The 14,711-nt window shown below is 34.5% G+C and overlaps 1 protein-coding gene across 2 annotated transcripts; it reads right to left on the reverse strand.

The window, feature by feature from the left end:
• Nucleotides 1–137: 137 nt before the first annotated feature.
• On the reverse strand, nt 138–9,358 carry LOC143460264 (polyphosphoinositide phosphatase-like). Of its 2 annotated transcripts, none has more exons than XM_076957706.1 (19): nt 8,805–9,358; nt 8,404–8,502; nt 8,212–8,329; nt 7,263–7,419; nt 5,893–6,039; nt 5,458–5,594; nt 5,124–5,224; nt 4,682–4,850; nt 4,212–4,309; nt 3,946–4,044; nt 3,229–3,380; nt 2,966–3,160; nt 2,662–2,845; nt 2,346–2,532; nt 1,913–2,090; nt 1,703–1,780; nt 1,318–1,480; nt 1,140–1,243; nt 138–1,074 (listed from the first exon to the last, which is right to left on the reverse strand). In XM_076957706.1, the coding sequence occupies exons 1-19, from the start codon at nt 8,940–8,942 to the stop codon at nt 927–929; spliced, it is 2,652 nt and encodes an 883-aa protein (XP_076813821.1). In that variant the 5' UTR covers nt 8,943–9,358; the 3' UTR covers nt 138–926. The 2 variants fall into 2 exon arrangements, with proteins under 2 accessions (XP_076813821.1, XP_076813822.1); XM_076957707.1 differs by having other exon boundaries at nt 141–1,074; nt 1,712–1,780; nt 8,805–9,356.
• Between the last annotated feature and the right edge of the window lie 5,353 nt (nt 9,359–14,711).

Raw genomic sequence — 14,711 nt, forward strand, 5'->3', positions numbered from 1 at the left:
TCGGCATAAAAAATCTACTAACTCACGTCCATTTGTTCTTGCAAAAAACCGTTCTGCTTTTATATTAGCGAAAAGTCTATGTTTGTAAACAGGTAATCTTAATCAAATAGAAAGAGCTTGGTAATACAGAACCGGTAATGATATTTTGTTAGATTTCAGTATTTTCCTCCAACTTTCCATATCATTTTGTTTATAACTTAAGTGATGAATAAATAATAGTAATGCTTACATTTCTATGTATTTTTAATGCTCCTGAGAAAAGTCAAGTTCGACGGTCCGAAAATGGTGCTAATTTACCATTTTTAGGTCCAAAATATCCGTTTAGTAATAGGCCTTTACAAATTTCGGGCATTAGCGGGTGATACATCCAGTGGTGGGATTCAGCCGGTTCGTGCGAACCGGTTGTTAACAAGCGTATGTATAGGACTGTGTTATATCGGCCCCGGGTCAATATGGCATGTTGCAAGTGAGAGAACCGGAAGTTAAAATATTTGAATCCCACCACTGGATACATCTTTAACTATGACCAATCAAGTGCGTCACCGCCAACGATAGTCCACAACGAACACAAACTGTGATACAAATAATTCGAGTTAAGTCCAGTATGTCAACGACGCCATGTAAAATATGCTTTATATATTTTTCTGTGAGTAGATATTAGTGTATTGCACACGAAACGTACCAGTACCACCACAAATAAATCGAAAATAATTATAGCAAAGAAACTAAATTAACAACTGAATAGTTTTATAACAAGTGTAGCTGGGCAAACAAATACGTTGTAGAAATAACAATTTGACTGCAGAATACAAACAATTCCACAATACAATATAGCGTGGCAATGTATTCAGTTTAATTAAAATTGATCAAGCAAAAGAAAAGATTGGTTGGCATTTTTACCATTCGAATTAGATGGTGTTCGAGCCTTACACTTTTTTTAACTTATTGAGGTAATCAACGTAAAACTGTCTATCAACATGGTATCTATGAAAAACCGTATCTTCGTAGATTTTCAGAGACTGCGGGTTAATTTTGTCCGGAATTGAATAAAGATTTTCGGAATAATGAACTGGTCTGGAAAAAAATAATTAGTAGCAACGCAATTTGATAATGTAAAAGTTTGAGTTGCTTGAACTTACTCATAATAATCTTCAAATCCAAGATATCGTTCGTACTTATCACGATCTTGAGGAGAGGTCGTGTTCTCCAAATCGATGCCATACATTACCTTTGTTGAAAAATCCTGTCAATAAAACGGTTAATTTAACTGAAAATATTCAACAACCAGTGCCAGCAAGTCTTGATAAATGTAAAAACCTTCAATGTTGGAGTGCGCAACCATGGCATGGTGGCATATAGCTTGCTATAATTGACCAAATCATCACTGTTCAAAGAATCGCGTTTTGAAGGCCATTCGTCTTCCTCTGAATCGCTGGACTCATTAGAACTTCCAGTTGGAGAAGTTGGCGGTTGCTTATGTCTACATTGCAATATCGATTAGGGGTGCGCATTACGCAGATTGATTAGTTAAAATTGAAAAAATATTTTCCTTAATTCGAAGATAAATGTTGCAATGTCTAACGATATTTCAGTATATTAGCAGCGAGCTGACTGGATTTAAGTAAATCAGTTGCAATATCGACTTTGTGGTTAGCATAAAAACAATTTACAAAATTCAATATAACGGTGTTTAGATTATTACGGATCTAACTTGAGCTCTTGCCAGTTCTCACTTCTGATTGTAAATGGACTGGGATTTGTATAACCAGCTGAAATAGACCTAGAGTGTAGCAAATTGGTAATTTTTTACACATTGTCATTATAAACAATTCCGGCAAACACCGAGCAAATGGGCAAGTAAATCTAATTCAGAAAAACAACTCAGCTTCATTGTAACATGAAACAAAAGTACCTTGACAATGTGTTTGTAATACCAAGAGCAAAACAGTCATCAAACACTGTGAGTTTAGACGGGTTGTACAGATCAGCATACCAATCTACACATTCATCGCAGTGATCTTCACTAAAATCCCTTAAATCATGACAAAGTTTGGCAGCTGGCTCAGAGTAACAATCCTCTATGCTTTCACCTAATCCAAATATGAAATACGAATTACACACTCAAATATCTGAGAAAGTTGACAAACAGCATGGAAACTACAACTCATTTCATGTAACTACATAATGCAATGCATTGCAGTTAAATGATACAGAAATTTATGTTTGTTAAAAATTAACTGCCTCAGTTCAAATTTATGGAATTATATTGGCAGTACACTTAAATATATTATCAAAAACACACTGCCTCTTAGACATATTAATCAAAAAATTTAGTTATGCATTACATAATTGTGAAGGAAGAGGCAAGCTCCTTAAAACAGCTGGATTCCACCACTGCGTGTAACTTAGACATGAGAAAGACTGAAGGACCTGCAGGTCATGGTTATGGAGGTAGTGGTCAGTGGAAATTTCCCAAAGAGGTTCCTGGTTTTTACTGGGACGAAAAACTCCCAAAAACAAATTGATGGCTGACTAAATTTGAAAATGTATTAGTAGCAGGTTAAAATTTTTAGTAAACTTCAGAAACTTTTCCAATGTTGGTGCATTTATTTACAATTATCATGAAATGTTTTTAAAAACAAACAGAAAAACACATTGCACCTGTTTATCAGCATCAGAAAAAGTGTTCGTGTAGTATCGAGATAAAGTGGTCACAATGTCACGAGAATGGGAAGCCCATGGTGCTACTGTGCGACGATAGGACTGAATCGTGTGAACCAACTGTGAACCTCCATACTGAAGAGCTATAATATCTCCATGCGCTTCATACATCTCCTCAAAAAGTCTACAAGGGACAACAATTCCATCATATTAGTCAACTCAGCACAAGGCTGAGACTCTGATATTTCACACCACAACTAGCATTTACCGAAATCAAAGATATTGACAGACATAACTAGTTTACCTGGTAACATCTGTATCAAATTCCAAAGTTGGCTGATCCAACACACCGAGAGAAAAGAGCTGATAAGCAAGTGCACATTTACCAGCAACAAACTGAGCTGAATTTGTTCGATCCAAACAATCAACACAGTTTGTACGAAGCACACCAGTCTGTATGTGATAACCGCCTAGCCTTGAACCACCAACAGCTTTCCATCTGGTGAAAAAAGTTCTAACTTTTAGTCACAAGAATATCTCAATTTGAATTTTAAAACGTAGTTATACCTTGCATCTTTGTTAAGTGTTTCAGAAAACAGATCAGGTTTAGACTGGAAAAATCCAGTGTGTTGAAGAGACTGTTCACCAAGTGACGCAAGTTTCAACAAAACATTTGATTTGGCTCCTCGAGCCAAGTGGGCCATGTCAAATGCATGATACTGGAAGACAATGCAGAACCAAATAACTAAAAACTGAAACTTGTTTACTTTTAGATTTTATTATGTATAATAAATCACATAAAATATGTGCTACATGAATCTGGGTTACATGATAACTGGTAGAACTATGATATCTTCATTCACTCATAAAGAAGACAAACACGTTTCACCACAAACGCTTGCAGCATTATTTGTCAGAAAAACACTTCCTGGATTTATATTTTATGCAAGTGAAATAACAGGTTACTGTTATTACAAAATTTTTAAACATGCTCATGTTGTTTACTAATATCGAAATTAAAACCCTACAGCCAAAACAGAGAACATTTGTGAGTTTTTGAATGTCCTTGACAGACAATGAATTTATTACAGAAAGGGAGGTAGCCCTAATAACTAGCAAAAAAATTAACTCAAATGCAAGTAATTACATATTACGTATACAGTATTACAAAATGCACAAAAATATACACCCAGCTATAGTCACAAGCAAGAAATAAAAATCTAACACCTCATGAGGTATTATACCAAGAATGATGCAAAACTGGGAAAAGTTGAAAAAGCCCACCTTAATTTGTTGTTCAGTTTTCAGAAACTGGTTGAGGTACTCCACGGCACATTTGTACTCATGACCAAGAACTGATTCACGAAATCTTCTTTCACGTTTCTATTCATATTTTACCAAAAACAAGCATTGTAGACTTGATAAAACGTTACCTTAGGTAACATACAAGGATGTAATAAAGAAAAAAACAAGAAGGTGACAACAGTAATGGCACATTCAATATTTATTGCAAGTCCATTGAAACACTTCATAATTAGGTTGTTACTGACCCTAACTAAATTTAAAACAACAATTGGTGAGCCAAATCTTTCCATCATTTGACTAAAGTGATGTGCCGTTGCCTGGGCATATGGGTTATCAGTTGTTACTGTAAAATGAAATCACAAAATTAAAAATGTTAGCAAGAAAAGTTTGAAATCCACAAAATTTGCTGAATAAATGTTTTCTGGTATTATTGTATCATTGATATAATCTAAATATTAAAAGCATGTAACAAAATATTTATCAAATATACCGTTATTTGTTATTATACTTTACAGGCATAAACTAAATGTTCTTATTTGGCTTTCAGCTTTTCAATAACGATCATAAATGCAAACATTTTATCCTTTCTTAAAAAATATGTTGAAAATGACTTTAGTTCCTCTTTTATTAACACAATGTAGTATAATGGTACTATAGATAAACTAAACATGTAGAAATTGGTCAAAGAGGGAAATTGAAGTTAAACTTGACCTACTATTAATCGGTGGCTTTGATGGAACCACATTTGCTGATATATCCTGCTGCCAATGTATTGGTACACTGCCTCTATGTTGCACATAGGATGTCAATGGTGTCAGGTGAATGGAGGAGGTAGAAGCACAATAAACTATTTGTTCTGTTTCCACTTCATTTGCCACATCACCCTTTCATTGGCAACAGATCGTATTGGTTTAATCATATTTGTTGAGTTAGCCAATGTACAATTTTGAAAACACTATAAATTAGTTAGCTGCATATTCAAGTTCATATAAGTCTGTGGAAAATTGCTGAAGTATAATATATACGATTTTTACAACACTGCTAAGTAAAAGTGCATATCCCATTCGTAAATATGTTTAGAGTAACATGCTGTATTTATGAAATCCTAACATGTTTACAACGGCCATTTTATATAAATAGTTTTAATCTAAACTTACGTTTATATTGCAACCTCTTTTCATAAACCGAGTCCCGGCATAATTACTTGACCTTCGGCCGATTAATGTTACATAAATTGGCTGACCATAAATACTTACACCTTCGTAGAGAACATTAAGGAACAAAACCTTTAGCATTACTATTACACATATGACCTATGGTCATATATGATACTGTACCAAGCAGTAAGTTATATTTTTATTTATTAATGTAATCTATCTTCAATGAAGTAGGTCACTTTCAATTACAGTTTACTTATTTTAGCTATGAAATTACCCACTACAACAATATTATTTCTTGTACTAATCACAAAACCTTGTATTTAAAGGATACAGCTTTGGCAAACATGTCCATGTATGATTGGCAAAATCCACGTGGAACTGACATTGCAAGAGGAGAAGCCTTTTAACAAAGACTTATTCCAAACAAAGCGTTCGCATGGTTGCAATGATTTTCCTTTCCTACATGTTCTAAACAGAAGGTGTGTTGTAAAAAACTGATACGTTAACACTTTCGTAACTCAGCATTATGGGATGTAAAGACAACTCAAAACTTGACAAGGTCAAGGTACTGCAAACACTATAAAAATATTTAGTGGTTTCATACAATGCTTGCATTACTGTTGTTTGGACATGTAGGCTATTTTTATTTGCAATATGTAGGCCTACAATTCTACAAACCATCTGTAAAATTCATTACATTTTGTCTGACACCAAATTTTACTCAAATCATAAACCACATCTCTCAAAGTTAAAAAAGCTGTCATACCTTGCTTTGAGATGGCACGGCTTCTGTTTGTCATTTAAATTCTTTTTGATCATTATTAGATTGTGCTGCAAAGTATTTGTCAAATCATAACTGTAGCTGAAGTAGAAATTGCTAGAAAGATCCACAGTTTGAAATATCTTCAAGTACCTGAAAATTTAAAGAAATATTTTTTAAAAATTAAAAACTAAATTATAATATTGAATTTTTTAAACATAATCCATTTAATTCTTTCAATAGAACTTGACATTTGCCTTAAACAAAGCATTTAACATCGTAGATGCACAATGTGCAACGCAAATATGCATCCATAGAAATCCCAAGCTCATGCAGAATCCGTACAAAATTAACGAAGTGAAATAATAAGTGAATGTAAGGTCTTTGATTGCAAAATTATCCTTTTACCAACTATCACACAATTTAATTTTCATCTTTTCACAAAAATCATAAATTCAGTTACTAACTCTTTTGGTGGTAAGGTGGGTATAGCTTGCCCTGCACAAATTTTGTCACCGAGGTCATAGTTTTTGATTGCCCAAATGAAAGTTAGTAAATATGCCTGAAAATGACTGCTAAAGAGCATGGAACAAGACAATTAGCAAGTATCAAAAGTAAGAGCATGTTGGGAAACATATATTTGGTTTGGTAGTGGCTGCAATGTCAGTACTTACTTATATTTTGTTTTCAATGTAAATAAATTGAAAATAATCGACGAACGAATAATCGCTTGCATAAAATAAGATTGCTTGGTATATATCATGGTATGTGAATTTAATGATAGGTTCATTGAAGTAGCAGCATCAAATAGTGATCAAAATACTATAGACTGGGAGTTGAAAGGTAGCGGATTTGGTTCAAAATTGTGTTGTGTGTAGTGACAAATAGTGAATATAAAGCGAATACAAGTTCTGTGTATAACTGCGAAACATGTGCAAGGCTAACTGGGCTACATCCTGATGAAAGCTTCAAAAAGTATCACATCAAAAAACAATATAACTGATTACTCTGATTAGCCTATTTTATTTGCAAAACGTTTTTGCGTGTACTTCACTTTAGTTGGTAGTGATAGTTACATGACAATGATATTTTGTTTGAAACATTATGAATTTCTATTGTAATAGGGTCCTCATAGTCATGAAATAAAATTATTAACAAAAATACTGTTTTTGACCAGAAATATGAAGTTAAATTACTTCATTTACAAAAAAAGGATCAAATTAAATAGTAATGAATAAATAAATAAAGGTAAAGGCACAAACAGCATAAATACATATTAAACTGAACTGTTATTTTAGTACAACCAGCGACAGCAACTAGGGGAAAAAATATCAAACCGTAAAGGGTTAATGTGAGCAAAGAATACAAAGATTTACCGAGGTTCATCAGGATCATTTTTAGCACTATCACTATTTGGGATGTAAACCATAGCTGTGTCTTCAATTTTGTAAATGCTGTGTCCACTAATTTCAGCCACTTTGGACTGCTTTGTGATAAGGATCATGTAGTAACCTTCCACAAACCGAACAAACCCTGAATAAAAAAAAAGTCTAGCAATTATATTATAACGGGTATTTTTGTAGTCAAATTCAAACTTTTTTTAAGTGAGAGGCAAGTCCAAAAACAAGTCGGCCATAAATCATAGAAAAGTTGTGAGTAACTATACTGGTGAAAATATTTGTACTAATATGTAGTGGATGTAGAGGCAGTCAAGTAAATAGTAATAGTTATAGCGTATCTAAATTTATAAGAGGAACATTTTGTGTTAATTAAGCCTAAACTAGCTTACCGTTTGGCATTGGTGTATTTTACTGCTTAATGTAGGTGCTAACCTACAATACGGTTCAGTCTTAGCTATAGCGTCTAAGCTAGTCTTGTATCGATAACTGCGGTAAAAAGAAAAAAGCTTAAATACCCGTTCATGTATTGTCAATTGTGACATTTCTATTCTGAAAATAAATATTACCTATAAATACTCACTAAACTATGAAGACGTATTCGAAAAAAAGTGCGTTAGCTAGCTTACCCCAATACCCCAGTCAAGCATATTGTTTTTACATTGTGACATCGTAATGACTGCCCTCTCCATCATAATATATTTACAGATAACTACTCTTTGATTTAAGGTCAACTTGTTTCTGGACTTGCCCCTCACTTTAATAATAAAACAATCAGTATGTCTTGCACAGCATGTTTTTCAAATGAAAGTAATTTGTTACTTTAGAAACAACTAGATGTTTTAACAGGTTTGTGCTTGTTTTCTGAAACATTCCCATTCATACGATGATCATATAAAATAAATGAATCAATATCTAAAAAACAAACCAACAATTCCATGAGCTTTATTTTTTTCTGAAAACCCTCTTTTTTTCCCAGTACTGCTAGTGTTTCCCAAATGAAGCTTCTCTAAAGTCATGGACATTTGTACAGCAGTATAGTCGATCTGAGAATAGAAGCTTTTTCTCAAATTTGCAAACGATACATAAATATCAGGGTTTCGAGAAAAATATCAATTACCCCATCTTCTATGATTACCAATTCCCAAGGATCTGTTCGATCAATTTTCAAGATCCGGAAAGTTGTCTCAGAAATGTTCGATCCAACAATGTAGTATCTCTAGGATTAAAGTTTTAACACATCAAATGAGCAGTATTCAACTACATTCATAAACAGTTAAAAAGGGTGTATTATAAAAGGATGTAATTTTTGCTCAACTATTTAAAACTGTTCGTAAGCAAACAAAAATTCAAATTGTAAAAACTACAATAACTAAAATTTTCAATTGTATATTGCTATAAAACATACATTATGTATAACTATTTATTACAAGCGTTAAGACATAATTTTGTTGTGGTACAAAGTAACTTGTTATACCCAGAATCTGGTAACAGCTTATAAATAAAAACTGGCATACTTACTGAATGTGCTTCATACACCTTGAGTTTTTGAATCCATTTAATTTTAAAGCAATTGAAATGAACAAAGTCTAAGCTATTATTATCCATTTCAAAACTATACGATTGACTGGCTACTGGCAGAACGGCATCAGATGGCATAAAGGATATTAAGTTCACATCCTAGATATTTTCGCAAAACTTTCTGGATTCAAGTTAATCAGCAATTTAGTAGCTATTTAATAACAACTAAACAGATTAACTTGTCATCCAAAACTAGGCTATAGCTTTTGGACTCAAAACAAATTAGCCTACTGTAGAGCTTTTTGTGGTCTTCTTTGCACAGTGCAATGCTAATGAACGAAATTATTGCAATAAACGTAATTAACATTTGTTTGGAGTCCCAAGCCAAGACTCAGCAGTGGCAAAATGGAGACGTACTTATCTTAGCTTTTTAGGTGGAAAAAGCCTTACCGGCATTTCTAGCATCGGTTTACCCATGTTGCGTTTTCCAAATAAAACACATAAGCTATTCAAAAGGTTATGTGTTTTTGTATTAACTTTGGTTATAAAGATGCAGTCAAAATAAGTAAAAATGTTTTAAACAGGGAGTTCCCCTATAATATTTTATACTTTTGTGACAATTTAGTGTTTGCACGATTTCACGTGTTATGCTCTAACACAAACCTCATTTATTACCTTTCTTCGGGTACTTTTTGCGCTTTTCATTCACTGACATACTTTATTCATTATAGTATACAGTGTACAGTATGTAACTACTGTATATTGTAGGCTACGTCTCATGCGTAAGTAACAAAGACAAGATCCCTTGTTTAGAGGTATAAATTTCTTCCACTTTTACTGCAATAACCTTTACCAGGAGAGTAGAACCTTACAAACTAATAGTATAATACAAGCAACACGACGAGCGGTACAGCTAGGACAACGTACGAGTGGACCCGGAGACGCGGGCCAAAAGATTTCACTTTGCTGGCCGTAGCTTGCCGAGGCCGGGTGTAATGTATGCGAGTTTATTTACGAAAACAAAAGGCATCATAATTAATTATTTTAGTTAAATTAATTATTTGGTATAGGTTTCATGATTGAGAAAACGACTCTCCTCTTTTCACAATATTTTTATTGCCTGTAACTTTTGATCCAGTGACCATCGAGTACAGATTTATGACTCAAATAATGTGGAATGTTTACCTTTTTATCTATATTAGAAGTACTTGTAAGCATAGCGTTATCATAAATAATGTTATTAATTTATTAAAAAAAAATTTGGGTTAAATGCATATTGTATAAGCTCAATGTTGGCAGTACAATAGTAATTTTTATCAAATAATATTAACTTGTAGACAATAAATACACTATTTGTTTAAAAAATTTTGTGTCGGCTACTAGCTTATCATATTGCAGGCAATGTGCTGATTAATGTTTTTTGGTGTTATTCTTCTATCTTCTATGGCAAACTACACGTGGTGAAAAGGATGGTTTGCTGGTTTCATGTGTTGATTTGTCATGAAGGCATTTGAATCTTAGGCTACTTACTAAGTCGGCTCGGTAGCCTAGTGATTAAGACGCAGCAAAGCGGTCCTTTTTTCCGGGTTCGAAACCCACTGGTGCTATTGTCGCAGGCGTAATGGTCTTGAGGAAGGTCATTAATGATCATTACCGACACTTGCATCTGTTCAATGGTCCTTTTAGAGTCTAAAATTAGTATTAAGTCATTTGATATTGCGTTAATACCTACTTAAAATTTAACCAACATGTAGGCTACTTAATAACTAATTTACCAGATGTTTCGAAGTAGCCTACTTTTTGTGTGAACTTGTGTCAAAAACATTTCATTCCTCCCAAAACATTTAATCCTAAACCCCAACATCAATTTAATCAATCGATCATGCAGATAGCTGTAGAATAACTTAGTTGCTAATAATATTAATATATTATTAATATATTAATAATATTTTAGTAATTTTGTATATAGGCAAACAAAAACGGATTTCTTTAATTCACCATCAATGTGACAAATTCAGTAACTTAGATTCAGATCCGAATAGGCCAGGGATGTCCAACCTGCGGCCCACATGAGATTTTTGTGCGGCCCGCTAGTTATTTTCACTCCAAGTAGTAAAATGTACCAGTTAAAATGTTAAATGTTGAAATGTACCAGTCAGCTCTTTATGTACCCATTTTTCTTGAAATTTAATAGGTTCTACGGCCCATTGAATTATTTCAAGTGACAATGCGGCCCACTTTAATAAAAGGTTGGACATGCCTGGAATAGGCATAGGGGAGACCGGGGTTAGTTGGAAAACGGGGTTAGTTGAAAAATCGCTGTTTTAGTACTCCCCGAACATCTTTGTAAATCTTTACTGCCGCTTAATGATTTACGACGATGTTATCTATTCGCCATGTTAATTTTATTGGTCTCAGAGCAGAAGCATAAGAGTGGTACACGTTTTTCTGTTTTTTACACTTTGAACTAAAATTCGAGCTTGTTGGTAAATATAGTGTAACATAGTGCTCTAAAGAGATAAGTGAAAGTTCATTAGTCTATATTGACCATAGGTGCCATGATACCAGAAAAGGCAGAGGCAATTAAATTACCTGGTTTAGTGGCTACATAAAAAGTAAGTTTTCTCTCCCATGTGCATACGGGGTTAGTTGGAAAATTTTGAATGGGGTTAGTTGGAATATGTAAAACCATATGTGTAAAAATTTCTTTTATTAATGCTTGATGGAATTCATATCTTTTACTTATACAGCCTCGTACAGTTAAGTTGGAACTTGTTATTTGATACAGATCGATAAATATCTACACTTTTTAATTGAAAGTATGCGCGAGTATAAACGCAAAACTCAACGTGGATCTACTCCAAAGTATGTAATGGAAAAGGCAGTGAAACAGGTGTTAATACGAACGCTGTCAGCAGAAATTTGTCTTCCCTGTTGACTTGTCGGGCTACAATCCACAATAGATTGATTGACATTCAAAGAACAGACACTTTTGAATACTGTATATAACAAATCGATATATTTTCCAACTAACCCCGTGTGGTTTTCCAACAAACCCCGGCTTCGGGGTTAGTTGAAAAATGTGACTGATGTCTGAAAAATTAAAGTTTGTGCGTAAACCTGTAATAATTTCTGGTCAATCTTTTGTAATAAGTTGTAGATCAGCGTAGTCATTATGCCAGACTAGATAAAGGTTTCGAAGATCATTCTGAATTTTGATAGTTTAAATTTTCCTAAAATTTTTTCCAACTAACCCCGGTCTCCCCTAAATATCAAAACCTATTATTGATAGGCATATTCCTACGAGTGCAAAATTTTTCTTACTTGACACGAAGTTTCATTATTACTGCATTATCTTAGGCCTACTTAAGTTAAACCTCGAAACTTAAATTTTCTATAAAGTATCTTCAAGTATTTTTTGCCAGAATGTTGTTCCTTTTTGTTGCGGAAAAGTTTTGCCTTGCATCGCATTGATGTTTAAAATTATAATTACAAATACGACAATGTGTTTTATGTTGGAGGATATGCGGCTGCAACCCAGTCAGCCACCCCCTTAATCTACCACTGATTTAATCATGCCATACTTACCGAACATAAAGCAATGAAAGTGCTGTCTTAATTTAAACAATTGGCTACAGAAGGTAGGTGTTGGTCAGCCTAAAGTTCGTACGTATGTTCTCTATATTTGAATTTTATTGCAGCGTTCAAGTAAAAGTCTGAAATTGGAATGAACAGAAAAGGGACAAGACAAAAGTAAACGCTGAGGCAGTATATTTTTTCTCCTTTACTGCAAATATGAGAGCGTCACCTAGCGGCGAAAATCAATTCTTTCAACGGCCGCTACACTTATTCGTATGAGCCGCTTACCCGAAGTAGATGTCTGGGCATGACCCGAGCAACCACTGCGACGTGCTGTTATCCAAAAATCGCAAAGTCATGTGTTTCATGAGTAGCAGGGTAGATAGAGCAATCTAATATAACATGGTATTCGGTTTGCTCTTCTGCGCCACACTCGCAAATCTCACCATTTGCCTCCAGCCATTATACAGAATTGAGCAAAGGTGATTTCTGTTTTGGTTTTAGGTAAACTGAGAAACTCCGTAAGAAAATTTTCTTTTCTTGTACAAAAGTAGTCCATTTGGGAAAGTAACGTTGAAAAAAAAAACTGCAGCATGGAAAAAAGCCAACCAAGAAAAAGTGACAGTAATTATTGTAACATGACATCTAGGCATACCATGCCATTCAGATAACAAAAATTAACCAACGTTATATGCGTATGCAATAAGCATGCCCAAATGTACACTTTTTTATAACTTTGCATTATAAATTCGTTTACAAAGAAAACAAGTTTATTCCCTGGGCCTCATCTTGTCATTGACCAGGTTATAATGTAAGCTACTATAAGTGGTGACATTATATGACGAAAAGTTTAAAAACGAAACAACGAAAAGCGATAAAAACAAGAAGATTGCAAGAATAAACTAAGTTTCGCATTCTAATGAATAGTTGCTTGTTACAACAATGATCGGATGAAATTTGGTTTTGGCATTAAGAAATTTCATTCTTAAACGATGAAACATAGAAGAGTTGTTTTTTTTCTTGGTCTTTAAATCTTCCATCTTGTTTGAAATGGAGCTCGTGGAGCCATCACCACAAACATGTTGGCTTTTTAGATCATTTTTCCCATGATTGGGTGAGGTTGGTTTGGAACTGGTCACTGAAATCAGACACCTGGCTGCAGCCAGTCACCTCGGTCAGCGGCGAATTGTTGGATCCGCTAGCAACATAAAAGAGCGTCGAGTCACTCTCTTGACGACGTGCGTTGGGAGTGTCCACACCACTCATTGTCTCGGTACGTTCTTCCTCCCAAACATCAACATATACAGCGGTGCTTGCTTGCAGTGGTTGCAAACAACCGCCACTCTAGCTCTATCCGCTAGCAACATACAAGAGTGCTGTGTCACGCACTCTCTTGACAATGTGAGTTGGTTGGGTTGACTCGACTCATCTTCTCGGTACGTTTTTCATTCCAAACCTCAACGCATACAGCGGTGCTTGCAGTGGTTGCAAACAAACGCTGCTCATATACGCAAAATCAGACAGGGATTTAGAACGCGCCGGGAAATGAGCGAGCTCTCCCAGTTCAGATTGCCGAGAAAGATCGTCGACACTCTTTGTCAATCTTAGATTGACGGAACTCTGCAGGCACTGAACCCTTCACCTAATTAGCAGACCGGCGAAAATACGCAGAGAACAGTTTTGGTTGAAAGATTATGCTCATTAATTATATTGTGTCTCTATAAAATGTAATGATGTAGTTCATTTCCGCGCACATAGGCCTAGCATACATCACGCTATATAATGTGCTTGTGTTTTTTTGTTGAGTATATTTCCGTACTTAAACAAAAGGGGATGCTGATATGATAGACCTTAGCCCATTCAAAAAAATTAGCCTATAGGCTAATTTCATAGATGGAAAGCTGCCGAAAAATATTTCCATTAGAACACAAAACAGCTAGAGCCGCTGAAAGCAAAATATGAGAAACACATGTTTCAAACCTTTTCCTTTTCCGGGTGGGTTTCTGGTACTTTTCCATTCAACTAAACCAGCGCACGACATTACAACAAAATGTGACAGGGTAGGCTATTGTAAAAACAGAGAAAGTTTCAAGAAGTATATTTGCATTCATCAGCTAGCCTGTGAAACAATTTTAGTCATTAATGATATTTTCTGTGACATGAAACATGTCGTCATTTTAATGAGCTAATGTTTTACAAAATTCAAAATCCTTATTGTGGAAAATACAGAACAAAAGATTTCTTTATTGGCAATTATAACAAAAAGATCAAAATATCGTGAGAATCAGTATTAGTGGTATAGGCTAAAAGAATTTCTTGTCTGTCCGA

This window comes from Clavelina lepadiformis, chromosome 5 (assembly GCF_947623445.1).
Source record: "Clavelina lepadiformis chromosome 5, kaClaLepa1.1, whole genome shotgun sequence".
NCBI lineage: Eukaryota > Metazoa > Chordata > Ascidiacea > Aplousobranchia > Clavelinidae > Clavelina > Clavelina lepadiformis.